This window comes from Corvus hawaiiensis, chromosome 21 (assembly GCF_020740725.1).
Source record: "Corvus hawaiiensis isolate bCorHaw1 chromosome 21, bCorHaw1.pri.cur, whole genome shotgun sequence".
Taxonomy (NCBI): Eukaryota; Metazoa; Chordata; class Aves; order Passeriformes; family Corvidae; genus Corvus; species Corvus hawaiiensis.
This window is the reverse complement of record NC_063233.1, coordinates 7,634,506-7,661,730: the sequence shown is the minus strand read 5'-3', so window position 1 is coordinate 7,661,730 and position 27,225 is coordinate 7,634,506. Positions and strand designations below refer to the sequence as shown.

Here is a 27,225-nt window from a genome sequence, read left to right as displayed (position 1 = left end):
ATTGCTTGAGTGCATTCTTCATTTAGGGAAACGAGAATGTATGAGCTGCTGTGCCCCAGCCGATGTGAGGACACAATCTTTAAGCTGGAGACAGGGCCATTTGTTTCCCAGCGTTGGCACGGGAAGAAAGTTGGTCATTTCCCCAGCTCCAGGACAGGGTTAACCAAGGTCCTGGCCATCCTGCTGGGAATACCCAGGCTCCTGCCAGCAGAGGCCACGGGTAAAACTAGAGGCCCTGGGGCAAAGGGTCCCCAGGGGCTTGGATGCTCCCATGAAGCCTGGAGATGCCCTGGCGCTGTGTGATGTCAAGCAAGGATGCTGTGGGATGCACCGGGGATGCCTCTGCTTCCCCGGCCCTCTCCCAGTGCATCCCATCGTGCCCTCATGCAGCACACAACGGTGACAGCTGCACAATGCAGCGCTCAGGAATGCTGGAGACCTCAACGAGGAACAAAACCCCTGCTTGTCCGCCAGGGAAAGGATCCCCCACGGACACACGTTCTAGCTGGCTGCCTACCATTTACTGTGGCTTCTTGGGACAAAAGAAAGTTTGAAAGCCTTGGAGACAAAGCCGGCTGCCTTCAAGACTCCGCCTGTGATAACGATGTTGTTAACATTGCTAACATCGCTTCTGCATTCAGAGGGAACCGATGGGGCTTAGTGAGGGAGAGCGATGGATCACAGCAGCCAGGTTTTTGAGCTTTGTTATTTTTAATTGACTGCCACCTTGAGAGAGTTCCTCTTCCCAACGTGAAAAAAATAAAATAGAAAAAGAAAAATCCAAACAAAGCAAACGAGTCTGTCAGATCTGTTTCAGCAGAGCATCAACCTGAAGCCTCAGCAACAGCGGTGCTGAAAGCTGAGCACGTGCCTGGGCTGTGCTGCTGAACCGGGACAAGAAAATTCTCACCAATTCCTGTCCCGCACTCACAGGACCGGACAGTCATTCCCCCAGCCACGCTGCACTCTGGGGACTTCAGGCCTTTTAAGTTTAACAAGTTTTAGGTCTTCCTCTTGGAGAAAGTATGAGATGCGAGAACAAGCAGAAGGACAAAATCTGCCCCCCTCCCTCACACTCTTCTTTCCCACTAAACACTTATTTTCCTTTCAGATTTACCTCCCCGGCCCTTCAGGGAACGAACAGAGCAACACCTGACAGCAGCCAGACCAAACCCAGACCAGCAAGCACCACCAGTGAACAAGGGAGACTGTGGGGAGAGGCATGAGGGTCACAAAGGGAGGTGGTCCCAAGGCTCTGCCACAGCCAGCGTCACCTCCCTGCTGTCCCCATCCCCACCAGCTCATCCCAGCCCCATCCTAACTTCCAGACAGATGAGCTCTGGGTCACACTCCATCATATCTTTTTTCCCTAGAGCTGGCACCCAGCCCTCCCTTTATAGCTTCTCCTGGCACGGTTTCAACAGCAATAGGTTTTATTATTCTGCCTTGCTGCCCTAATTCTCTCTGCACTCAATTTTCCACTGACCCTCTGCTGTGTTTGCTCGCTCTGGGCAGGCAGCAGGCAGCAGGCAGCAGGCAGCAGGCAGCAGGCAGCAGGCAGCATTCTCTCGCCTGCCCACATGGAATGGGAATAGAGGGGCAGGACAGGCACCTCCTGGTCCTGCTGGCATCTGCACGGACACAGCCCTGTGGGACAGAAACGCCCAGGAAGCTTCTGAAGGGAGCAGAAAGGCACCGAGGGGGGAGATGGGGAACAAAAGGAAAGCCAAGGAAATAAAAAATGATGCAGCACAAAGAAAGTGAAGGGTCAGGGGAAGAGAAGGAAGAGCAAGAGCAGCAGAAATCCAGATGATGACGTGGGAAGCGCAGCGCTTGATAAATGGGTGATAAAAGAGCTGCATGGCACCAGCAGGGAGGCACCGCAGCTCTGCCATGGCCCCGCCTCGGGAACACTCCCGGCCCCAGGAGCCACCAGTTCAGCCCTGCTCGGCTCCTGGGCACGGTTTTCCCTGGGACACCCAGCAGAGCAGCAGGGAAGGATGCAGATGGTTTTGCTCCAAGGACAGCACAGGCTCGTTTCTGCATTCTCTTCTGGCTTCTACTCGGTCCCACAGGCTGCGCAGAGAGATGTGGTTGCCCCCTGCTTATGGCTGGAGTTTCCCCCAAAATAAGTGGATGGCTCCTAGGAGAGGGCCCACCTCAAAGCCAGGATTACAGCTCTGAGTGCTGCACCCATTTGCCTCGGGTGGCACAGCAGGCGGGACAGGAGCCTGGCAGCACCCTCGTTCTGCCTCCAGCCGGGACCTTCCCCCCTTCCACGTCACAGAGGGATGCAGATACACAAACACAGCATCCCTAACCTGCAGCTCTGTCCCCCGTGACACTGGCTGTCCCCAGAAGTCACCTCACCTGCTCCCACTGGCTTTTCCATGCCCTCCCAGACCACTCCATCACAAGCCCTGTCTGCAGAGACCATGCAAACACCCGCACCCCGACAGGGGTGAGAGCGAGGGGATCGGTGCCAGCGCGGCCCGGGGGGCTCAGGGGAGGAGGAGGACAAGGAGGAGGAGGAGGAGAGGCTGGCTCGCAGCTGGCTGCTGAACACAATGCAGAGTTGCAGAATGGCCTGTGATTACAATTTGACGGTCTTCTATGCACTGAAAGGGAACTGATTCAATTGTGCCGCAACTCCTGAGAAGCTGTTGGCAATCAAGGCATTCTCCCGGCTACAATCACCGGAGGCAGGGTGGAGAAAGCAGGAAAGTATCGCTTAGGTGATGGCTTAGGTGCAGCAGCGAGGGTCATTCGCAGCTGTGATTTCCCTCCCAGTCAGCTCCATCGAAGGGAGCAGCGGGAATAGAGTGGGGACAGAGGAGATGCTGGTTCATGAAATGCTCCTCTGGTGAATGCTGGATGGCCAGGGAGTCACCAAACCATGACTGGAGGAGTAGGCGATGCTGAAGGGGATGAATTTGGGGTGAATCTTTTGTGACCACTGGCTCCTGTGAGCTCCCCTGTGTGCACCACATCCCCCTGGGCTGCCAGTGGGCACAGGCAGAGTGAAGGAAGCCAGTCATCCTGCTCAGGGGCACATTCTGCATCCCAATTCCCGTCCCTGGATGGAGGTAATAGGCAAAATTCCAGCCCAGCCTCCCCTCCCTATGCAGACCATTGGAAACAGCTCCAAGCCCAGCACCCATCCTTTCACTTGGAAATCAGAAGGAATGGCCTCGCAGCTGCCAGCTTTCCCTCCACCAATTCCAGATCCAAGTGCCAAAACCCATTTCTAACACCTTGCTGCAAACCTCAGACGAGGCCAATAAAACTTTTACACAGACAAGGGAGGGACAAACCTCCCCCTGGCCCCTGCTCTTCCCTGTACACCTGCTCTTCCCAGGGAGAGTGAATATTCCCAGGGAGCATTCCAGGGGAAGGTGACAAAGCAGATGCTGCAGAGCTAGTGGGTACCAAAGCCAATGACAATGACAACCTCTGCCTGTGCACCAGCTCCCTGCAGCCCCCAGCAGCACCAGCAGCTGGAGTTGAACACTGCTGGTCAAGAGCAAAATTCAACATGCAGAGCTGGGAAGCCACTCGGAGAATGTTTCAGGTTTTGGGGCTGCAAGAGATCAGAGTTCCCTTTAAAAAGGCAGCACCATACCAGAAACTCTTGCTTTGCCACAAGCTCCACTCAGCCACTAATCCCAAAACCCAGCCACCACTGTGCACATTGTTCAGAGCTTATCCCCTGGCCATGGACAAACTGTTCCCAGAAAAAAGCAACCCCTATTAGCTTCAGCACCAGGACACATGTCCAGCTCCGTTGGGCACTGCCCAGGGCTCCCCAGGGAATGGGCACAGCCTCAAGGCTGCCAGAGCTCCAGCGTTTGGAAAACATTCTCAGGAATGCACAGGGTGGGATTGTTGGGCTGTCTGTGCAGGCCCAGAAGTTGGACTCTCTGAACTTTGTGGGTCCCTTCCAACTCAGGATATTCTGTGGTTCTAGGATTCTCCCTACTCACCCAGCTGAAGGCTTTTTCCAGCTTTGCAGAGCTACCACTAAAGAAAATGCAGCTCTCCCAATCTTCCTGAAATCAGCAGAATGCATTACATGCATGTTGGTAGGTAGAAGCTATCCTATTATCCAGGGAGATTATAATTACCTCATTTGCCTATTAAAAGGATACTGTGACAATATTTAAGTTAGAATGCTTTGGTTATTTGCTTAAAAATTATGTGGTGGCAATCAAGTGAAAACTGAGGCTGTAATGCAGCCACAGCAATATTGCCAGTAGTTTGTGCAACCAATAATAATTATTTTTAATGTATCAGCTAACATGCCCAAATATGCTTTTTTTATATCCACACACATATGTATGTGTACATACACACACACACTGATGGGCAGCATGGGCTCCATTTCCCTCCACTTCCTGAAAACTGAGACCTAGGAAGCATCTTTCCTTGAAGCACCACACGCTGCCAAGTGGATGCAGGAGATGAAGTCCCCCATCAGCTGATGGCAACCTGTATGATCAGAGCAGAATAATTCCCCGAGTCCCACAGGAAAGAAGACTGGGGGTGGGAGGATGTGGGACAACACGATTTTCCCTTCTCCACAAGCCCATCTTGGGATCAGTAGCTCTTCCGCCCTGGGTTTGCCAAGGAAAATGTCCTGGATTCTTTCTCACGAGGATTCTGTAGCTCTGCTCCATGTCTTTAACCTCTATTTTTAATGTAGAGCCCACCCTGTGTGCAGGGCACAAGGTTTTGTTATTTCTAAACAATAATAAAAAAAGGAAATAGACTCATACATTTTCACTTGGCATTGCCCTCGGAAAATGGAAATCTGATTACTTATTCCTTACAATCCCAAATTGCCCCTGCCAGGCCAGACACAGTGAATAAATCCTTGCTTTTAGAGATATCCTCTCCATTACAAGTGCATAATGGGACCAGTATCCCATTGACCTGAGGACACCAGAAGCACCAGCTGCAACCCCCTGGGTCTGTGTCATTGCCTCCCAAGGCACCAAGCAATCCCAGGAGGGATTAGCAGGAGAGCCCAGAGGGATGATGCATTTCCCCAGCTGAGAGCAGCCTTTGGGAGCACAGACACTGAAACTCAATTTCCTTCTCTGCTGTGGCATTTAACCTTGCAGAGAGGAGCAGAGGATGGGGGAGAAGGAGGAGGGATGCGGGGGAGGATGGATGTTTCCATTCAAAGACATCCCTCCCGCATCCCACCCTTCCTGAGAAGCCCAGAAAGAATCTTGTTTAATTTGTAGAAAGCATTAAAAAAGAGCAATATGCCAGTCTGTTGAAGCCTCCAGCATTCTGAGGCTGGGAGGAAGCAGCCACCTGAGCAGTTCAGCACTTCCAGAACCCAGCTGTTCCCAAAGAGAGGATCGATCACAGCAATCCCACAGCACAACCTCCCGCCCCATGGCGGCCACTTAATTTCATCTGGGGATTGGAGCTTTGTTTTCCGCCTGAATTTATCTAATTGCAGCTTCCAGCAGTGGGATACAGCTCTGCCCGAGCCTGCAGAGTGGGGGCTTTGCTCTGAGCAGCCTGATTTTCCCAAATACAGAAAGCTGCTCAAGCAGTGTGATTTTTTCCCCAAGCTTTCACACCAGGCAAAAGGCCACAGCCACGTGCCTTGAGAATGGGCTACTTTACCACACAGGAAAGAAAATAATAATTCCCTACAGCAGTGCTGGGCTATGCTGCAGCCTCCCTCTGCACAGGAGGACTGACCCAAGGCTGCTGTCTGTGGGCAAACAGCTCATCCACAGCTCTCCCTGTCTTCAGGGGTCAGCATCTCCTGGAAAAAAAGCCCCTCCTAGTCAAATGAGGCATGAACCACCACAAAAGATACACCAGAGGTGTTGGGCACTCCAGGCAAGGTTGGATGGGGCTTGGAGCAACCTGGGATAGTGGAAGGTGTCCCTGCCCATGGCACAGGGTTGAAATGAGATAAGCTTTCAAGTCCCTTCCATCTCAAACCATTCTAGGATTATATCTACTTAGCCAAACTTGTGCATCCTGGCTGCCAAGCTAATTTCACTCCTACACATCTGAAAAGCCTTCTTAGCTCAGGTACAGAGTTGTATCAAACTCTAATATAATTCCTGCAGTATCTGCCAAGCCCTGGATGCTTTTCCTAAAAGCTGTGCAAACAGTGAAACAGCTGCAGCACTGGCTTTTTTAATTATTGTTATTTTGCTTTTAAAAAGCAGCAGGCCATGGCTCCAGGACCAAAGAACTAAATACCAAACTTCAGGTGCCCAAGAACTTCACTCAGAGTCTAATTAGGGGTCAGCCAGTGTAGAAGACAGCAAAGTGGAATCTGAGCAAGGTCAAGACAACTTCCTTAAGGAAGGGTGGAAAAGAGGTGTGCTAAGCAACCTGGCGGTATTATCAGCAAAAGCGAGCCTTTAAAATAAATGAAGGTGATTTAGAGGGTCTCATTTCAGCGGATTTTCAGAGAGCTTATGATAAAACTACTTCATAAAAGATTAAGGAAAATAAACGGCTACCCAGGAAGGGGCACGCCAGGCAGGGATTACAGCTGGCGAGGCAAAAGGAAACAAAGACAGCACTTTCCAAATTGAAAAGAGGTTCATGGGGGACATCTGCGTTATGGGAACGCTGCAAGACGCAGGGAACAAGTCACAGTCTGCACAGCATCTTGGGGAGCTTGGGTTTGCTGTGGCTACAGGGGCCGAGCATCTCCGGCTGGATTCATTACACACCACGGGAGGTGGAGGATGAAATTTTGTTTAGGCGAGTAAATGAACATGTTCTGCCTGCAGAACCACGCACCAGGGAAGGGGGATGTACTGAATAACCATGCTGAGCCTGTGTTTTATTTGATTTACCTCTCATACTACCAATAAAGGAGGCTCCGAAGGTGGATGACGAGGCTGCATCCCTGTGGTGGGATGGATCAAGAGCCTTGGACAAGACGGAATGGTTTCAAACTGACAGAGGGGAAGGTTAGATTGGGTATCAGGAAGAAATTTTTCCCTGTGAGGGTAGTGAGATGTTGGCACAGAGAAGCTGTGGGTGCCCCTGGATCCCTGGAAGTGCCCAAGGTCAGGTTGGACGGGGCTTGGAGCAGCCTGGGACAGTGGAAGCTGTCCCTGCCCATGGCAGGGGGTGGAACAGGACAAGCTTTAAGGTCCCCTCCAACCCAAACCATTCAGGGATTCTCTGACACATTTTGGGAGGTGTTTGGAGGGGGCTGCCAGCTCAGACAAATTAAGCTGAAGACAAGCTGGTTCAGTGCTTTTCGTTAACAACCCTCCAAGGGAGATGGGGAATGTTATTCCCAAGTTTCAGGTAAAAATGATAAAAAAATAACCAACAGTTTTGCTCACAAGAAGCTACCACAGAGTGAATCAATCAAACCCTGCTCCCCCATGACAGGGGAGGACGCACCACTGAGCAACACTCATCACTCCCCGTTGCTGAGAGACGTCCTGAGAGGTGGCTCTAGGGCCCTGCAGGAAATGCACCTCCCTGTCCCATCCCACAGGCTCCCAGGCATTGCAGAATACCTGAGGCACTTCCCTGACAACACCACGAGACACCAATCAGTCCCTGGGCAATTTCAGACCTTGCCATTTTTCCAGACACCCAGGAGGGTGCCACATTAGCAGCCTCTGCTCACCTATGGAGAAGCTGTTCAGCTACAACTTCTGGCAAAATCCAGAGACAGAAAGTGTCCAGCTTCCCAGGGTTTTTTCAGTAGGGAATACTAATGACATCAATCAGAAAGCCCGTTGAGCTTCATACACCCACTACCCTGTGGCACTTCTTCATCAGCATCTCTAGCAGCATTTGACAGCAGGAACATGCCTCCAGCAAATCCCAAGCGAGGCCCTTCAATCCTACCTACAGGAAAGCATGGGGGATGAGATGTTTGATGCCCCAGCACAGCCATTTGGCCAAGGAGTGACCAAATACATGCCAAAGGCCACCTCCACAAGCCCTTGGTGACCTGCATGGTCTGTACAGCACCAGGGAGGTCCTGCTCAAACACCCAGAGCCACAGAGCTCAGGCTTTTGGCTGTGCCCTGGAGACTGAGTGGGTAAAGCCAGCACTGCCACATCCCTATGTATAAAATCTCTTTACAAGCACTTGCAAATAAAGGCAAATTCCTGAGTAACCCCTTCAAATGGGACAAACTGGTACAGAGACAAGGAAACTTCCCCCCTGCACTCTCCTTGCTGCAGGTGCATCCCCAAGGCTCTGCGGCAGAGATGCTTCTAAAAAAAGCACAGAGGTTATACGGGACAAAAGCGTTTGCATTTAGTCTGAGCGGGGACTCGAGACTCTGCTTTACACCCCAGAGGCACCGCTGGGTACCAGCACAGAGCCCTGGGGCAGGGGCTGGGAAGAGACAGGCACTGGATCTAACTGGAAGAGGGAGAAAAAGTCACTGCTCCACAGGGGCCCATCCACAGGAGCACCCCAGGAGCAAGTGTGTCAATCCCTGATGGCCCCACATCCCCAGCCCACACTTCAGCCTAACAGAGACACAACCAAAAGGGAATGTGCCTGACATGTCCCCAAATCCCCCTCTCAGCCACAGCCAGCAAACTACGGATTGGTCAAATTTACGCCTCCATGCATGTCCAGCATCCACTGTCTGTGGAAACACTGCTAGGGAAAACCCCTTCAAATGGGATTTCTCCCCACTGGGGCTTTTTCCTCCGGTACAAATCTATTTGAAAAGAAGATAAAGCATCTACAGTTGGACTGAGGTTTTATTCAGAGAAAGCTCTGGCTCAGAAATAATTGCCGTTTGCTATAATTGGTGAGATGCAGGAAGGGACTAGATACAAGTGGAGTCTGGTGCAATTTTGGGAGATTTGTTACGCTTAGCTCGCTTCTATCAATTTCAGTGGCTCAGACGCTTATGACCTGTTGCTTGGCTTATTGTGAAAATGGCTTTTATTTACTGCACTTCCATTAAAAGATGAAATCCATGCATAGGGCTCACAGGGCAGAAAATCACAGTTTACGTCTCAGCTTATCTCCCTTCAGTGGCCTCAGCTCATTTTTGCCCTGGCTCACTCTCAGCTGCTATACAGAAGTATTTCCGAGCACTGTTTGGAGCAGCCAAGGCCCCTTCCAGAGCCCACGGGGCAAGAGGCATGTTCAGGCTTTAAGGGAGTGCTCAGTGCTGCAGCTGCAGGTCAGGTGAAATGGGGAGGATGAGGGATGGGGAGCAGGATGCGGGATGGGGAGCAGGATGCGGGATGGGGAGCAGGATGCAGGATGGGGAGCAGGATACGGGATGGGGAGCAGGATGCGGGACGGGGAGCAGGATGAGGGATGGAGAGGATGCGGGATGGGGAGGAGGATGAGGGATGGGGAGGAGGATGCAGGATGGGGAGGAGGATGCAGGATGGGGAGCAGGATGAGGGATGGGGAGCAGGATGAGGGATGGGGAACAGGATGCGGGATGGGGAACAGGATGCGGGATGGGGAGCAGGATGAGGGATGGGGAGGAGGATGCAGGATGGGGAGCAGGATGCGGGATGGGGAGGAGGATGAGGGATGGGGAGCAGGATGCAGGATGGGGAGCAGGATGCGGGATGGGGAGGAGGATGCGGGATGGGGAGCAGGATGCGGGATGGAGAGCAGGATGAGGGATGGGGAGCAGGATGAGGGATGGGGAGCAGGATGAGGGATGGAGAGGAGGATGCAGGATGGGAAGGAGGATGCGGGATGGGGAGCAGGATGAGGGATGGGGAGCAGGATGAGGGAAGGGGAGCAGGATGAGGGATGGGGATGCTGCAGTGGGACAGGGATGCTGTGGCACATCCATGCTCTCAGCTCCCAGGGCACAGGACACTCAAAGCACCCTCCAAGCCCCAGCACTGCTCTGCTGCCACGCCATCAGCTCCCTCCACCTGCAAACTAAGGAGAGGGACTATCCAAGGGCATGCCCCACACCATGCTCCTGGAGGGCAGGCTCCTGCTCTCCTGCAGGTCCAGAGCTCCTCCTGATGCAGCTCCAAGACCCCACTCCCTGCAGCAGCAGTTACAACAGTGCAGCAGTAGGCTCAGCACCTTCTTCTGCACCAGTTCCCTCCCAGTACCGCACCAGTACTGCACCAGTACTTCTCCCTGGAGCTGTGGCAGGTAGAATGCCAGGCCTGTGCATCAACAAGAATAGAGCAAGCAGTGAAGGGACAACAGTGCCTCCACCTGTGCCAGCTCCTGCTCTCTGTGACAAGCACCAGCAGCCACGGGAGCACTCCCGGGGAGGGACGATGGCATGCAGGCATCCCGAGCTCTGCTGTCCTGTGAGAGCCCATCTGAACACCACACACACCATCTCAAGGTGTTTCCAAGCTGCTCCCCAGCAGCAGTGTGGAGTTGCTAAGGTTACCTCCTCAGCTGCCTAATTAGAGGAGCTGTCACTGTCTCGCAGAGATCAGGGGATGCGGGAGCACGTGGGGGAGCTTTCAACCACACAGATCATTTCTAGCACATTAAAGCAGGGAGAAAACCCCATCTCCTCACGGGACAGCCATGGGCAGACACAGCCACGTGCTGCTGTCCAGCCACTTGCTGAGCCATGGGAAGAGCTGTTGGATGGAGAAGTGCATGGGGCAAGGAGCTTCCCCAGCTCAGAGAAGCAGCAGATCCTGGTCTACTGAGTCCACTCACCCATTTCTTTTACTTCTGGCTCTGCACTTCCCCTGATCTCCTCTCCTCAGCCCTCTGCACCACCAGTCTGCAGGCAGCGTGGCAGGAAGGGAGCCAAGAGGGTCTGTCCCTCCCTCCCACCTCCACATGGGAATTTCACACCACCTCAGTAATGCAAAATGGGAGCCCCTCCAGGCTCCAGCAAACAGTGAGGTACAGGAGCTGTGCTCACTCGGTCAAAGTCATTTCATGAGTAAATAGCAAAGCCAAGAGGAGAATCCCAGAATGACCCAGAAGCACTGGATTTTCCACCAGATGAATCCGCACACTCCCGGGTGCTTCCTTTAACCGCAGCACAGGAAAGATCTCGGAGGGAAGCTCTTTGCCCCAGTCTCCAGCACAGTTAAGTGATTGCTTTCACCTCCTGAAAACTGGATCCCAAATCCCATAGACAAGGCCAGGAACCAAGCTGGGAGCATGGAACAACACACAGCAAGAAATACATCACCCAAAGAGGCTCAGGAGAGCATCTCCTTTGGGGAATCACACAAGCATGGCACACACATCCAGTGTACAGCAACCGGCTCCAAGCACCTTCCTGCCCACCTCCAAGAGCAGAGGAGCCCTCTCCATGATGTAGAGGAGGTAAGACCATCCCCATCCACAGATTTGGGAGTGCTGGGGAAGTCCAGGACTGCCCCATCCAGCAGCACGCAGTGGCTGGCACCCTTGAGAGAAGCCCCGACCCAGGCGGTCCCTGTGACCTGACCTTCGAGGAATGGGAGCAGAGCTATTCCTGGATGGCAGCGCTGCTGGGGATGACTTTGCTGGTTCAGAAAAGTTTAAGAGCAGCAGGATTAAAAGGAGATGCAGCCAAAAACGCAAAGAGATCCTGGAGCTGAAGCACTTGCCAAGTTTCTCCCTTACACTTCAAGACACCCACTCATCCTCCCCAAGGGCTTGTCAGACTCACATGGCAAAAAATACATGCTCTGCACCTACCCAAGCCCAAAAGAAAAGACCCTGAAATAAACCTGGAATTCAGGGCTGGCAGGAAGACAAAGCTGGGGGCGGAAGAGGAATTTTTGGTGTCTCTTTTCTAAGGAAGGAACTGCCTGACAGCTCTGCTGCAGGAGACCACGGCTCATGGCCCCGTAGCTCACACAGCCCCCTCAGACATGGCAGTAGATTGCTTTTAATTACAGGGCACCCACTCAGAGGCCCCTGGGTGTCCAAGGGACTGTAATGGAAACTAGAGCTTTATGGGAATAAAAAAAAAACACATCGCAACAAGCTGCTGCATTCAAGTGCTCATGAAAATCCCAAGAAAAAGTGGTCAGTGTGTGACCAATGCTGCCATTTGCTAACCCTGACAAGAGGAACTGCAGGCAGCTGGCAAAGGGGAGGTGGGCTCAGAACAGCTGCCTCAGGCACTCTGGGCACCTTCTGGTGTGCCACCTCCATGGGCAGGGGGACTGGAAAGAGATGATCTCTAAGGTCCCTTCCAACTCAGGGCATTTTATGCTTCCTAGAGGTTGCTCAGCTCAGGCGGCAGCGAGAGGGAGGCTGGGTTAGGCTGGGACTGCAGCTCCAGCTGGCAAGGTGCAACAGTGGCATGGGGAGCCAGTCACTGGATGGAGCCCAAGCTGCTGCACATCCCCAGACACCCCAGGCCTTTCCCTCCCGTGCCAGCAGTGTGTCACACCAGCCTCCACCCCCCAGCGCAGCTTCTCCAGTGCCACTGGGTGAGCTGGAATAGCACAGACTGGAACGTCCTGTTGCACAGCCGAGGGCAGAAGCAGCCCAGAGCTGCTGTGAGCCATGAGCAGCTCCAGCCTCCCCTTCGCTCTGCACTGACAGGGTGATTTTTGGCGAAGCCATTAACAGAAGCTTGCTGAAAATCTGTTTTCACAGACAAACTCGAAAGTGCAGTGAGTGTTGTGGGGTCAGAAGTGGTGAGGGCATGGCTGGGGCAGCAAGGATGGGATTGGCATGTGTCTTTGCTTAATCCACAACTCTCCATCTCTGTGCCCTCCTCCTGCTGCTCTGTTGGTCCATCAGCTGCCTGGAGGGAGGCAACACCCAGCAGGGCAGGACACACTCACTGCTCCCTCCATCAGGGCTGTGCAGATCTTACACTGCCCAACACACACCAGTAACACCAATAAAAACCACCCCTCCATGCTGGACACGGGGTCACCAATGTGACAGCCACCTCAAAGTGCCTTCAGTCCCATTTGATTGTGGCCAGGGAAAGTCTTGTTGAGAGCTGTCTTTCACGAGAACTTTCTTTTTCTTTTCTTTTTCTTATAAAAATGTGTCAGTTTAAGATTGTAAAAACACTTTCATCTTCAAAACAGTGTCACAACTCCCCTTCAGCATTTTCATAACAATGCTGCCATTCTGGCTTCAAAATCTTCCCAAACTTATTGTTCACACATTCACCGAACTTTAAAGCTCAGAACTGAGGGACTGCGATGAAACTGGAACAAGCTGCTCTTTGAATAAAGACAAGTTTTCCTTTCATCTCGTGCTAATTAACAGAGGCATCCTTCCCTCTGCGCCGGCCCCTGGTCAGCACTCAGCACATCCCTCAGACCTCAAAGGAAAACCTCCCTCTTCCCTGACTGCATCCCATCTGTGTGGGCACAGTGCAGCACCCCAGGGATCAGAGGGGCTTCCCAGAGAGGCCGGCGCCAGGGAGATGCAGGAGGGAGATGCAGGAGCCCCTCAGGAGCTGCTGCAGGACCCTTTCAGCTCAGTCAGGACAGGCATTATTGCAGCAGGAACGCAGGAGCAACCAAAGGCCAGCAGCATCCCTGAGGACGGCAGCACCTCCAGCTCACGGAGCCTCCACCCTGCCCAAATCCCAGCTCTTGAGGCCACAGCATAAGGAACAGCTCCAGGGGTGCTCCAGAGAGCTGTGCCCTGTTCCTCACCTTCTGCCACCACAGCAGAGACTGCCGGACAAGGTAGATCTTGCTGCCCACTGTGAGACCACTCTCCCGGCCCAACCTTTCCCTCTAATTCAGTTCATGCCACAAATAAAAATGTCCCTGGGCAGTCCCCTAACTACTGCAAATATCTGCAGAGAGTTGGAAGAAGGAGAGCGTGGAGAAGAGCGGGGAAGCTGCGCAGCCATCAGCAGGCAGCACGAGGCTGCAGCTCCCGGCCAGGTCCAGCGCTGGTCTCCTCTCAGCTCCCTCAGCTCCCTCCAGCTGCCACGGCTGAGAGAAGCACCGTTCCAGCCCCTTGCAGCTCTCCTGCAATCTAAATTCTTTCCCCCACCCAACAACAGCGAAAGGAGCAGAATATCAACATTAACACCTTCTTGTTTGCCCGTAGGCACATCCAGAGCAGTTTAGTAGGGAGATGATCAAAACAAGCAGCAATTACAACCCACGGCCCGAATCCGCAGAAATGCCCTTGCCTTTTGAACCACAGCAAAAACATCACATTCACTGCCAGCCCAAACCCCTCTGCTTCCTGGGGCACGGAGCTGCTGTCCCACAACAGGGCCCTGGAGAGCAGGGCTGCAGGACAAGGGCTGCTTTGAAATGCCCTGCCCTGGAGGTGATCCAGACCTGCTTTAGCTGTGGGCAAGATATCCATGGATAAATTTGCACTATTTCTGCTGGAGAGAGGCTTTGGAGACTGCAGTCTACTAAAATTTCGGGTTTACATGACTTAAAGCCGGTCCTCAAACCAGAGAAGCCTTTGAGCAGTGGGAAACACGATTTTGGGGAGGAAATTCAGGTGGGCGATGCCACAGGAGAAACACCAATGGATTGTTTAGCAAAGAACAGGCTCTCACGAGGCTCAACTTTCTGGGAGCATCCCCTACAAACACCCCATATCTCACACCACGGCAGCTCAGCTGGGAGGAGTGTTGCAAACAGGATTTTTTCCTCCTGTTTTGCCTTTAAGTGGCTCATTGCAACACACTGTAAAACCCTTTATCACCGAGGAGGGAAAAGGTTTTACAACAGTCTTTAAAAAGCAAGCCTAGGCAGCAGAGGAAACTTCCCTGAGCCCACACAGTTTTGGGCAGCACACGGGATTTCGGCAGCACTCCTGGGGAGCAGAATCCAAGCTTGGCAGAATCCCTGAGGTCAGCAGCATCCCCCCACCTCATGGATGGAGCCCCCATCCTGCCCAAACCCCAGCTCCTGTCCCTGTCCCTAAGCACCGCTGGGCCACGGCACGTTAAGGAACAGCTTGTCAGCCAAGCAGCAAAGGCAGCTGCTACAAAAGCAGAATAAAATCGAGTACAACGAGGAGCGGCGTGTCTGCCGTGCAAACTGCTGCTCTGGCAAGACCCCGAGCTGGCTGCGAGCAGCCCCTACAGGCAGCGTCCCCAACCTCCCTCCCAGCTGCCATTCCCCCAGATAATGGATTTCCTCCTGCGACGCAGCAGAAGCCAGGAACACAGAGAGGACAACTGCGCTGCTGGGCTGGGAGAGCGGCGAACACGAGAGGAGGAAACGGCAAGGGCTGTAAGATGTAAAGCAATGCAGTGGAGTTTGTGTCTTCAAGCAGCTCTGGCTTCTGGAATTGCGTTGAAAGGCAAGGCTGTTGCTGTTCCATTAGTGCACTTCCAGCCCTTCTGATCACGCTCAGGAAAATTAAAGCAAGAAACACACAGTTTTTGATTCAGTACAAGGCATGCGACTGCAATGGCTACAGTAAGAACAGCCACAAACCTCTAATGCCTGTTTGAAACTTGATCAGTTTTGGAGGTTCTTAACGTCAAGGATGTGTGAATGATGCTGGCAACAGCACATCCCATTCCTGGTGGCCTGAGGAACCGCCTCCATGGGGCTCAGGGAAGGAAGCAAAGCTAAAGGAGCAGCAGGAGGCAACACCTGCACTCCTCGGGGATGAGCTTGGGAAGGTTTGGAGCAAGAGCAAATGGAAAACGGCTGGTGTGCTTCTGAGATATCCCTGCTCCATCCCAGCAGTGCCCACAGCAACTCCCATACTCAAACCTGACGGAATAACCTCCCTCACTGGTGTGTTGTCTCCTCCTGAAGCGGGGACCCGAGGCTGGCAGGCACCACGCACCCTGCCTCTCCTGTGATGCGTTTGATGGGAACACGTAGAGGCTGCTTTTGATTTTACAGTTTGTTTATAGCACACATTTGGGGAGCTACACAGAATGGGAAAATACATCCCATAAACAAACTGCTAAACAAAACAGGCTAAATGTGTACCACTCCAAACCAAAATAGATTCCAGCTACCCGCCGTGCTTCAAGCATATGCCTCTGACAACAGCTTCGCTTGGTGCCCCTGATTCTGTGTTCAGTTTTGATTTTTAGGCTCTGTCACCACTGACAGCACCTTCAGATGCCTCCTACAGCTCCAGGTAAGTAAAGAGCAGTGAAAATACACCCAGCTGGAGGTGGAGACCAGCAAGGGTGATGGAGGCATCACCCTTCCGTGCTCCCACCCCACAGACAGATGTCACCAAGCCCAGCAAAGGCTGCAGGATGTGGACCTGAGCCATCAGCTGGCTCGGGGGCTGACTGCAGAGACAGAAGGGGACATTAGGTGACAAAAGACTCACACACCAAGTATTTCAGGCAGACATTCAGAGTATCCCTCCCAAGAACTGTCCTGCCAGCTGAACTCTAACCACCCTGCTAATGCCCAGAAGCAATTCCTCAAGCGTTTAAACTTTATCATCCCCTCTCTGGGGCTGCACAGAGGGCACATTCCCCTGCGAATGCCTCTTCTGTCAAGATGCAAAGCTGCTGAAGCTGTGTGAAAGTAATTCCCACCCACTCCTACTGCCCCAGGAAAAATATTTCTTTGGTGGTTTTGCATAACAAACAGCTACACGGTTTGCCTGTTTCTCCTGAGAAGCTCGGGCTTAGAGGAAAACACCATGGCAGCGCTACTCTGAGACCAGACTTCATAAAGTTCCCCCTGCAAGGGGGGGAAATACTACCACCGAGATTAGACTTCCGCTGCTCCTGATAACATTCAGTCACCCTGGCAGGCTGCAGCACACCGAGTTTGTAAAGCTCCTTGGGAATCCTTCAAGATGAAAGGTACAGTATGATACGGATGTATTATATCCATGGGCTTTGTTACAGCACACATTTCCTAGCATGGCTTTATTGCTGGAACACAAAGTTCAGCCGAAGCCCGGAGGCTCTTCAGATGACAAATGCACCCCTGAAGCCCTGCCTCCCTTCTGTGGGGGAGGAAAAATGCCAAAGCCCCTGATGGGAACACGGCAGCCAGAGCAGCCACCGCCCTGCCATCGACAGCGGGCGAGGACCTGCCTGCACAGATAAGGCCGACGTCACCTCTGCTGCATGTGCTTTCAGCCTGCAACGTGTCTGACTCCCAAATAAATATACCTGTCAGCTCCCCAAAATGCCACTGCTGTGACTGGCTCGTCTACAGCATCCCTTCTTCACAGCCTCCTGTCCCACCCACCCACCCCCAGTAAGGGCCAGGAGGCTCCATCAGTTGAGCCAACCTTAAGTAAGTGGTGCCCAGCACTGGTATCCCCTTAAAGACCCCGAGCTGCCCACCCTGAACATTTGCTCCAGACCAAAGATAATGGGAGATGTTTGCTGTGGACACAGCTTGACCGTGGGCTGTCCAGTTTGGATGGCATGGAAGGGAGGGTGGGGAATACAGATCCTTTTGGATCACCTGCCCAACATATTGCTCTGCCTGGGCACCCCTTTCTGGCCAGATTTCCCAGGATATTACAGATATTACAAGGAGCATGATTCCAACAAGAAGGCTGGGAGGAATTCCCTGGGCAGGGCAGGGAAAAAGAGTTTAAACCCCTCTAATTTAAACAGATGAGAGGTTCAAAGGACACGGAAGCAGTGTGATGGGGGTAGAAGGAAAAGGGACATATCAGGATGTCCCAATAAGCCCCAAAGCTCTCCAGGGCCCCAACCCAAGCTGAACGCACCACACAGGTGACTGCTCAGGCCCAGCAAGCCAAGGTGAAGGGTTTCCATCAGCCTCCACCCCACGGAGCAGCCTGGGCAAGGCAGGGCTGAGTAACAGAGTGAGGTGGGAACAACTGGCAGCACCTGCCGTGGGAGCCCCATCATCCTGGGAAGCCCATCTGAGCTGTCTGGAAGAGCAGACCTCGCGCTGGGTGCACCTGCACGAGGAATTCATCAGGTCAGTGGCACCAAGTTTTACCTCATCAGGTCCCCTGGTAGCAAAAGCAACATCCACAGCAAGAGTGAGCTGAGGGAGAGGCTTTTCTGGCCAGGGTGGATGAGCAGCAGAGCCTGGTCCAGGGCTGCAGGGAACACTCTCTGCTCCAGCCCCCCGTCCCTGCTCGCACACACAGACCACCCCGTGTTCCCCATCCCAGCACAGGAGCGCTGCACCAGGAAGCTGATGTTGGCTAGAGGCAACGAAAAAATTCCTACACTGTTGCCAACTCCTAAATCGTGTCACTTGATCTCACAGTTTAGGGATGTGCTGTGCTCCCTGGAATGCCGGTTGCTGGAGAGCCATAGGGAGCAGCAAGGGAAGGATCCAGGCTGTGAACGGCCCTGGGACAGACACACCGCTGGCTGCGCAGCCACAGGCACACTCGGGAATGCCAGCTCGTGTTAGGCAAGTGCCCGGCAGCCAGGAGCCCTGGGGCTGGCCAGGGAGCCCAGCTGGCACAGCTCAGCCAGGGCAGCGATCCAGCCACAGGCGAGGCCACCCCGCTGCCCTAGAGAGAAAAGGGAGGGTAAAAAGGAAAAACAGTCAAAGCCTCAAAGACACCAGCACAGCTGAGCTCTGGTGAGCAGGGTCATGACTGGGAGCGAAGCTGGGGTGCCCAGAACCTGCACCCCAATCATACAGACCTGTGGCTGTGGGAGGGTGGGCTCACCTCTGTAGCGAGTGCACAGCAGAGGCAGGGCAGTGCCCCTTGGCAGGCACATCCCATCCCACAGAAAGAGAGCCATCATGCCCCAGAACGCCCAGCCTGGCCCCAAATCAGGCTGGAGCCAGACCTTCCCTCCTCCACTCGAGGATGTGCAAGCGCCCAGCCCTGGGGAGCCCCGCTCTCTGCACCCCTGCACCCCTGAGTGCAGCTGGCAGTGCCATTTCTGTGCCATTCCCCTGCTCTGGAGGAGCAGATGATGGAGCACAGGAGGTGCCCGGCCCCAGGGGCCTCTCTCCCTGCACAGCTGACCTTTACCAGCCCATCTCCCCGTGTGTGGCCATCCATACCAGCCCTTGCCTCCCTCTCCTAACAGGATCACTCCCGTGCATATGCCTGGGAGCAGCACCATCAGCTCAGTAATCTTCCTAAATACAGCAGTTACCAGGTGACTGGGAAAAATCTCTTATACTGCTGATGCTGCTAATGGAAAATTTCTCCCCTATTGCTACTGCTTCCAAAGCCAGTCGAGGTTTCCTACAGACTTTGTCTTGCACTAAGACAGGAGAGGTGGATGCACAGAGAACGGAGTGCAGGGCTGGTGGGGGACAGGTAACGCGACACAGAGGGAACTGGTGCTTCTTCCCCCTCCCCACCAGCCACCTCCACCCACAGGCAGAGCTCTGGCTCCAAATCTTGTCTGCCCCACCTTCCCACAGGCAGTCACAGCCCAACCTCCCCCTGCAAGGAATCCCTTCTTCCCCCCTGACCTGCAGCAGGACTCTGGAAGCATTCAAGAGCACTGCTTCCTGCAGGGCAAGCAGGGAAGGTGCCCAAAGGGAACAATGGCCCAAAACATTTACTCCGCGATTTTTTTCCCCAGTTTCCTCCTTCCCAGGAGACAACCAGAAAGACTCACCCAGCCAGTGCAGATGCAGGCAGCCAAGATCACTGCTCGTCCCCTCTGCATGCCATTCTGCTTCTTCAATACCATTAAGTGTCTCCATACTGTCTGGACACTGGAAACCTTAACTGCATTAGCTGAGACCCGAGCAGCAGCACAAGCATTCAATTCTTTTAAGTGGCCCCATTTCTTAAGCTGGTTATGCACACGAACCATCTGTGCTCGATGCCATCACGCACCCCACAGGTAGTGATGGGGCAGGACTGGGGAGCAGCATGGGAACACAGGCCAAGGTTCATCATTCCCCATCCCAAATGGTTGCTACAGGGGGAGGACACTTGGGCATGGGCTGTGCTGTGGACATTAAAGATGAAGAAAGGCATCAAACGAGGCATCTTCTTTTCTTTCAGCTCCAACCCCAGCCTGCCCCACACTCTATGTGGCATTTTGGTGTGATGGCAGGTGTTTCTCAAGCCACCTGCACCTGCAAACATATGTCAAAGGAGCGTAAGATCAACACCTCATCATTCCCGTACACAGCATCAACCTGCCCTCCCCTTGTCCCAGCCAGTCCCGTGCCTGAGCTCGTGTCACACCAGGAAAGCCCAAGGGCTCAGCCCTATTTCACAGCCAGCCAACACCATACATCAGCACCGTGTCACCGAGGCAGCACAAAGGCTTGTCCATCATGCAGCTGAGTTTCACACTTGGAGGGCTTAGGAGGGAACAGGCAGCAAGTTTTGGAGGTAACATCCATCTGCGTGGTGGCACTCAGAGGTCACTCACCACCCCATTCCCCACGGAGGAAGGCACACTGTCTGCATAATTTGGAATAAAAAACTCATTATTTCTTCCAGAAAAAGAGCAACAAAAGCCTCTGGCACCCAGGCATCACGGAAAATCAGCTGGGAGGAAGGGGGAGCAGAGGGAACCCCAGCCACCAGCCTCCTCCCGTGGCAGCTCAGCTGCAGCAAGCAGCTCCTCTCTCCCTCCATAGTTAATCTTCTGTTGCCACTAGCTGGTCAATGTGGGTACTCTTGGAAAGCAGCAGCTCCCCGAGCACAGCGTGCACTCAGCTACAAATCCTCAACTTTAACCGGGATATTCAGCCCAGAAAATACCTGAGATGAAGCAAAATCCCTGTCAAGTCCACACCCCACCATGCTGGACAAGCCATGTTCAACCTCGCCTTTGGGGAGGGAAGTGATGGCCCCAGGACTGACCCCTTCTCCTGGGCATTTTGTGCCTACAGCCTTTCTGGGGGTTACAGTGCTTGCAGACCAGCAGCTCAGCATCCACATCACCAGTACAACCCTACCCTGAGCTGGGCTCTCCCTCCTTCTCTTCCCAGCTATAAAATCCAACACCTTGGAAAGCTGGACTAATCACACAGTAATACAAGGAGGGGAAGAAATTCCTACCAGAAGGTTTTCCTCTTTCCTACACCCTCCCCAGGCAGCCCCCACCACCAGGGACCTGGCCCAGACCCCGGACCACACACAGCTGTGGATGGGAGTGGAGGGGCAGGGAAGCAGCCCCGCTGCCAGGTCTACATCTGCCCCTGTCCCTGTCCCAGGGAGCCCACCAGCCTGTCTCATCCTCACCCCACCATCTCACTGAGATCAGACTCCCTCCACTCGCCTGGTGGAAGGATGACTCTTTACCCATTGGGTTAGCTGGCGAACAGAAACAATATAAATAGCAAAAAATAAAAACCCCAACACCTGATTAACCAAATCTCTGGGCTGATACTCTGAGCATCTCAAGCCTGGCAGGAGGCAGTTAATGCAAAGGGAGGTGCAGAACCAGACTTTGCTCATCAGCTGTTCTGCAGAGACGACCCCATTTTTAGATGCCAAGCCCTGACGATGGAGCCTCACACTGGGCACACTCTCTGTACCCACACTGCTCCAGACCCCATGGGCCAACTCAGAGCAGGGAATGGCACCTCTGAACAGCAGCACCAGTAAGCTCCAGTCACAGCCACACTCCCCGGGTGACCCTTCAGCCTCCCCACACGGTCTGCACAAACAGGAGTTGGTGACCAAAATGAGGGTGGCAAAACCCTGCTCAAGCATTTCTAGGAACAGCAATAAATACAATCAGCCCATAGGGAACTGAGTGCTTTCCCTTATTTTAATGTATTAATAGAAACTCAGAATGATTAAGATTGGAAAAGGCCTCCAAGATAATTGAGTCCAACCTGTGACCAATCCCCACCACGTTGTCACCCAGCCCAGAGCACTGAGTGCCACGTCCAGGCGTCCCTTCAAGACTCAACACTCCTACCCTAAAGAGAAATCCAAGTTATAAGATGACTTCAGGAAAAGTTAAGAAAGAAGATAAAAGAAGTGGCACTGAACTGCTGAGGAGAGGGAAGAGCAGGGGACAGTCATCAATCAGCCACACACAGGGGCCACAGGGGGACACCGGGAATGCAGACACAGGAGCCTGTTTTGTGACAACCACCAAAACAAAGCACCGCAAAGCGCTGCAGACACCGTCAAACAGCATCCATTAAAGCCATTTATGAGAAGTGTGTAGTAAACTGTTCTTATGTAAGCCACTACAGGGTAAGAGCAGTGGTGAAAATCTGTCTGCCTCTTCCCTTCTCTCTCCTCTATATAAATCTGCTCACACATAGACAGAGCTCATCTAAATTAGCTCGGAAGCAAACTGCCTCATTCCCTGAACTGCACTTGGAGCAGGCTACACCGTGGTGGAGCAGCTTCTGTAGGGAACACATGGCTGCTGACTGAATCAAGATCCATACCTTAGAGAGACCTCGCTGTGCAGGGATAAAGTCAATGATAGGCTGCACCGTTTGCCAGAGTAACTCTAGGAGAATTAGAGGGGGGGAAAAAAAGCCACAAAGCATCAGTTGTATCCAAGGTTAAGGAAAGGGCAGGATGCTTTTTCAGGAAAAGGGAGGCACAGCAATTCATAATGCACTGGTGGCAGTTACATTTGTCATTTCCTGCCACCACTGGGCTTTGCTGAGTAATTTTATAGTAACATAACTGGGGGGTAGTGGGAGCAGCATCCTTCTTGTCTCCAACGCAAGAGGCAAAAAATAAACTGAGGCGTAGGAAATACAGAAGCTGTGACACCCCACTGGAGGAGGGACACCGAGCACAGGGAGCTGCCAGGGGGTGTTTCAGCAGCAGGTCCCCACTGCAGTCCCGGAGGGATGCACAAGGAATCAAAGTTTTCTACCTTTGCTGGGAGAGGACGAAGCCATCCCCACCCCGGGCTCCCCACCTCCCTGCAGGTGCCGGGTGCCCACTGAGGCACACAGAGCAGGAGCTGCTGTCCAGCATCCCTGGAACTCCCTGGGCACACAGAGCAGGAGCTGCTGTCCAGCATCCCTGGAACCCCCTGGGCACACAGAGCAGGAGCTGCTGTCCAGCATCCCCAGGCACCCTCCTGGGCACACAGAGCAGGAGCTGCTGTCCAGCATCCCCGGGCACCCCCAGAGAGCAGGAGCTGCTGTGGAGCATCCCCGGGTACCCACCACCCCCTAGTGGGCTCCTGCCTTCCACGAGTGGCTGCTGCTGCTGCTGCTCCTGTTGCTGCTGCTCCTGTTGCTGCTGCTCCCGATGTTGCCAGCATGCCATGGGCCCAGGGCCGGCTGTGTGGATGTTTCCTAGTGCTGATTTCTCCCCTATCTCAGCCATGCAGTGGCTCCTGCAGACCAGGCAGCCCCGCAGGCAGGGATGCTACACTGGAAGCCCTCGCTTTATGCACTTAAGAGAATAAAATCTTATATTGTCAAGAACAGATAAAGTTGTTTCCTCCCTAGAAGGGAGAATCCTTTAAAGAAAAGGGACACGGAGCACTCCATGTGCTTTGTATCAGCACCTACTCAGAGCATCTATCCGGAGGCTCTGGCACTTCAGGACATGGTTTAGTGGTGGACTTGGCAGCGTTAGGTTTACAGTTAGACTTGAGGATCTTAAAGATCTTTTCCAAGCTACATGATTCCACGACTTTAAGTTTCACACCGCTGCAGACAAGGCTCTGGCACCTGCCAGCCTTTAGCTACAGATCGCCCACCCTCCTTTAAATGCCAAGGAGTGAGGAGATGCACAGGAACCACTGCAACGCTGGGAGACTTACTGAGCTGGGAGTTGCTGAGCAGACCCAGAAGTACAGCCCTGGCTGCTTAAACTCATCGCCACCTAGCAAGGCAATGTTTTCTTTCCTGCCTCCTGGCCTGGAGAGACTTTTGAGCCTTGCAGAATGGAGTGGCCTCAATTTTTTCTCAACTTACTTCACTTCAGAGTCAGTAGTATCAGCACCAGGACTCAGCTCTGCCAGCTTAATGGTTCCTTTTCTTATTTTAATCTTTTTCTCCTTTCAAAAACCCCTCCAGGCTGCCAGTCAGGATGGCTGTCCTGAGCTGTGTGCTTTAGGAGGTCATCCTGCCCCATCCTTACCCTGCTGAGGCCAGAAAGTGATCTCTGCTCACAGCAAGATCTGCACTCCAAGACATTCAGGAGTCCTCAACACATTTGCAGCCGGCAGGACGTCAGCTCTTACGTGTCCTCCTGAGCTCATGCCCAGACAGCCACTAAACATGTCCAGCAACACACATAAAGAGATACAGTCATCAGAAACCAGCTAAAGATACAGACTAGCAAAGATTCTGCCAAAGAGAAATCTCTGCCCCCACGTCACTCCCAAGCCCTCCCGCATGTAACGTGATTTTCACCTCCAAGAGCCCATTACGAGGCAGCAGCTGCTCTCTGGTTCCCAACCATCAACAAAGTTAGAAAAGGATGGAGGGGGAAAAAAATCACCACAGAAAACTACAGCCTTAATTCCTGCACTGGTAAAACCAGCCAGCAGAAATCCTCCACAGCCCTCACCCAGAGAAGAGTTAACTGTGAGCGAGACTCAGTTGCCACACCAGGAGACGGGGAGAAATGCAACAAATTTTAAATATCAGAACATCCACAGCAATTCATGAGCTAGACCTTGGGGAAGGACAAGTGTTTTACCTTCTCTTGAGGCAACAGACTGATTAATTCCAGGACCATGATGAAGCCATCCCACCATGGGCACAGCCTCCATTTATCTTCCAATCTGCCTGATGCCTGAGAGTCCAGGGGAACAGGAGGGGATGTTTTGGGGTCTTCTGTTCATAAAGAGGCAGGAAAACCCCCACAGATTTACACAAGATATGCTTCATATTCATGAGTACACACATAACCAATATGCCAGGCAAGTAAAAGAAATTTTTAGATGAAGACATGGTCTCTTTACAGGCAGGCACTCACAGAAATAGGATTTGCTATACAAGATCGTGCCTCTGATCTATCAAGACAAATTTCTCTCCTCCAACTTGAGCTATTATCTAAGCTCACACAGAGGGGTTTCTTTGCTATCTGATATATTTAGATCAGTACGCAATTCACACCCAGTCCCTGAAGAAACTGTACTCTCATCTGAAAATTAACTCAGTGAACCATGAAACTTCTTGTTACTTTTAACCACTGTACGGTAAACGTCATTCCTACTGCATCAAACCTTTGATTTGTCACTTTTGTTAGTGGAAGCAGAGTATCTGGTTTGTTTCGGATTTTTGCAGTTGACCAACCGTGTCTAAGGAAACCGCAAAGCTGGAGCCTGAGAGCCTCAGGAAGTACCACTAACTTATTTATTAGGGGTGCTTGCTACAGCAAAGCTTCACACAAGGTAAAATGACAGGGCTGGGGGACACAGACAGGCATTTCCCTACCCCTGCTCATTGCACCCAGTGAAAGGCAATCACTCCACGAGGTATGGGAAGGGACTAGGGGACAGCTGCCCCCGGTGAGCCTGGGTATGGGCACACCTTGACACACCTGAGGCACACAGAGAGATGCGCTGGAAGTCACAACCCAGTGTGTCAAGAGATACCTGAGACCCGAGTTAAGCAGGTACTCAAATTATCCTGGGTTTGGATGCCGAAAAACAGGAAAGCTGATGGATAAAGCAAAGATCAACAAAAACCTTTCAGTGACCTGGCAGAGTAAACACTGCACTGCCCAGGTGACATTCGGAACAGTTCTCTTGGAGGACTGGCTGATTACGGCACAGAAATGGGTAAAAGTGACAAGAGGCAGCTCGGGCACCCCATCCGAGACAACAGGATCCGGCACCAACACCGAAGTACCGCCACCGAATTATTTCTATTCCCATCCCCCTCCCCACAAAGCTGAGAGCGGAGGAAAGTCTGCAGCGTTCGCACAGACCCGGGCGCTGGAGTTGTGCGTGAAGCGAGAGCGAGCTTCGAGAATTAACACGAAGCATTTATAAAATCAGGCTCTGGCTAGAAAAACAGCCCCTCCCGCTCTGCCAGGCTCGGCGGCACCTCCTCGGGGCTCAGAGCTCAACTTGGAGCACACGAGGCAGCCCCCATCACTTCCAGCCTGCGCGGGGATGCTCTCCTCCTCCCGGGGAATGCTCTCCTCCTCCCGGGGCTGGCAGCGGCGGCAGCCTCAGGCCCTGCTAAAAAATCCCTCCCCGGCAGGAAAGGCCAAAAAAAACAAAAAAAAAAAAAAAAAAAAAAAAAAAAAAACCCCAAAAACCAGGATGCAGCACGGGCAGGGTTAGAAAGCCCCAAAAACACATCCAGCTGCCCGCGGAGCGGGGAAGGCGGACACAGAGCCGGCACGGCGGGTGTCAGACGCTTCGGGGATGCTCCGGGATGGCGGGGCGGGATGCGGGACGGGACGGGACGGGGCAGGAAGCGGCGCGGGCGCCTACCGAGGGTGAAGAAGGGCAGCTCGGTGTTGTCCAGATCGTCCTGCACGGCGACGCGGCCGGGCAGCTCGCTGCGGACGAAGAGCAGCAGGCGGGACTCGGCGGCGGCGGCGGGCGGCGGGGCGCCGCTCCAGCTGATGTCGTTCTCCCGGAGCACCGGCAGCGTGGAGACCGTCACCGTCTTCACGCGGCAGGGGCCGGGGGGCTCCCGCGACGCCGCCGCGCCGGGCCCGCCGCCGAGCAGCACCGCGGGCGGCGGCAGCAGCAGCAGCAGCAGCACCGGCGGCAGCACCGGCGGCACCGGCGGCAGCGGGGGTGGAGCGGCGGCCCGGCGGCGCGGCGGAGCGGCCATGCCGGCCGGAGCCAGGCGCAGGAGCGGGAGGCGAGCGGAGCCGGGCGCTCTGAGCCGCCCCAGCCCCGCCGCCGCCGCCGCCACCGCCCGGGCCCGCCCCCCGCCCCGCCCCGGCCCCGCCGCCGCTGCTCCCCGCGGACCCTCCGCCCGCCCCGCGCTGGGGACGCCGCTCCCCGCGCGGAGAGATGCGCTCGGCACCGGCCCGGCCCCGCAGCGGCTTCCCCGCCCCGGCTGCGCGCTGCTGCCGCGGCCAGAGCGCTCCCGCATCGCTGCCGCCGCTCCTGACCCGCACAGCTGGGAGGGATGGAGAGGGGCTCTGGCAAGGGCGTGCGGTGACAGGGCAAGGGGGATGGCTTGGAAGTGGCAGAGGGAAGGGTTAAATGGGGTATTAGGGAGACACTCTTCCCTGTGAGGGGGGCGAGGCACTGGCACAGGTGGCCCGGAGGAGCTGTGGATGCCCCATCCCTGCAAGTGTCCAAGGCCAGGTTGGACGGGGACTGGAGCAACCTGGGATAGTTGAAGACCCTGCCCATGGTGGAGGGGTGGAACTGGATGGTCTTTAAGGTCCCTTCCAATCCAAATCATTATAGAATTCTATGATTTTATGAAACTCCGGCTGTCCCTCCCACCTCTCCCCCCATTCAGCTCATTGCCACTCTTTTGTCAGACTCTTCCTTCCTTTCGGGCAACTGCTGGGGTGCAAGAGCACAGAAATTAGTT

General features: G+C 53.8%; 1 protein-coding gene across 1 annotated transcript in view; it reads right to left on the bottom strand.

Annotated features, from left to right (window-relative positions):
* Positions 1 to 26,505, bottom strand: part of ASTN2 (astrotactin 2) — a 319,207-nt gene extending 292,702 nt beyond the window's left edge. The window contains exon 1 of the mRNA XM_048325211.1: positions 26,157 to 26,505. Within this exon, the coding sequence (XP_048181168.1) occupies positions 26,157 to 26,505 (349 nt within the window). The remainder of the gene's footprint in view (positions 1 to 26,156) is intronic.
* Between the last annotated feature and the right edge of the window lie 720 nt (positions 26,506 to 27,225).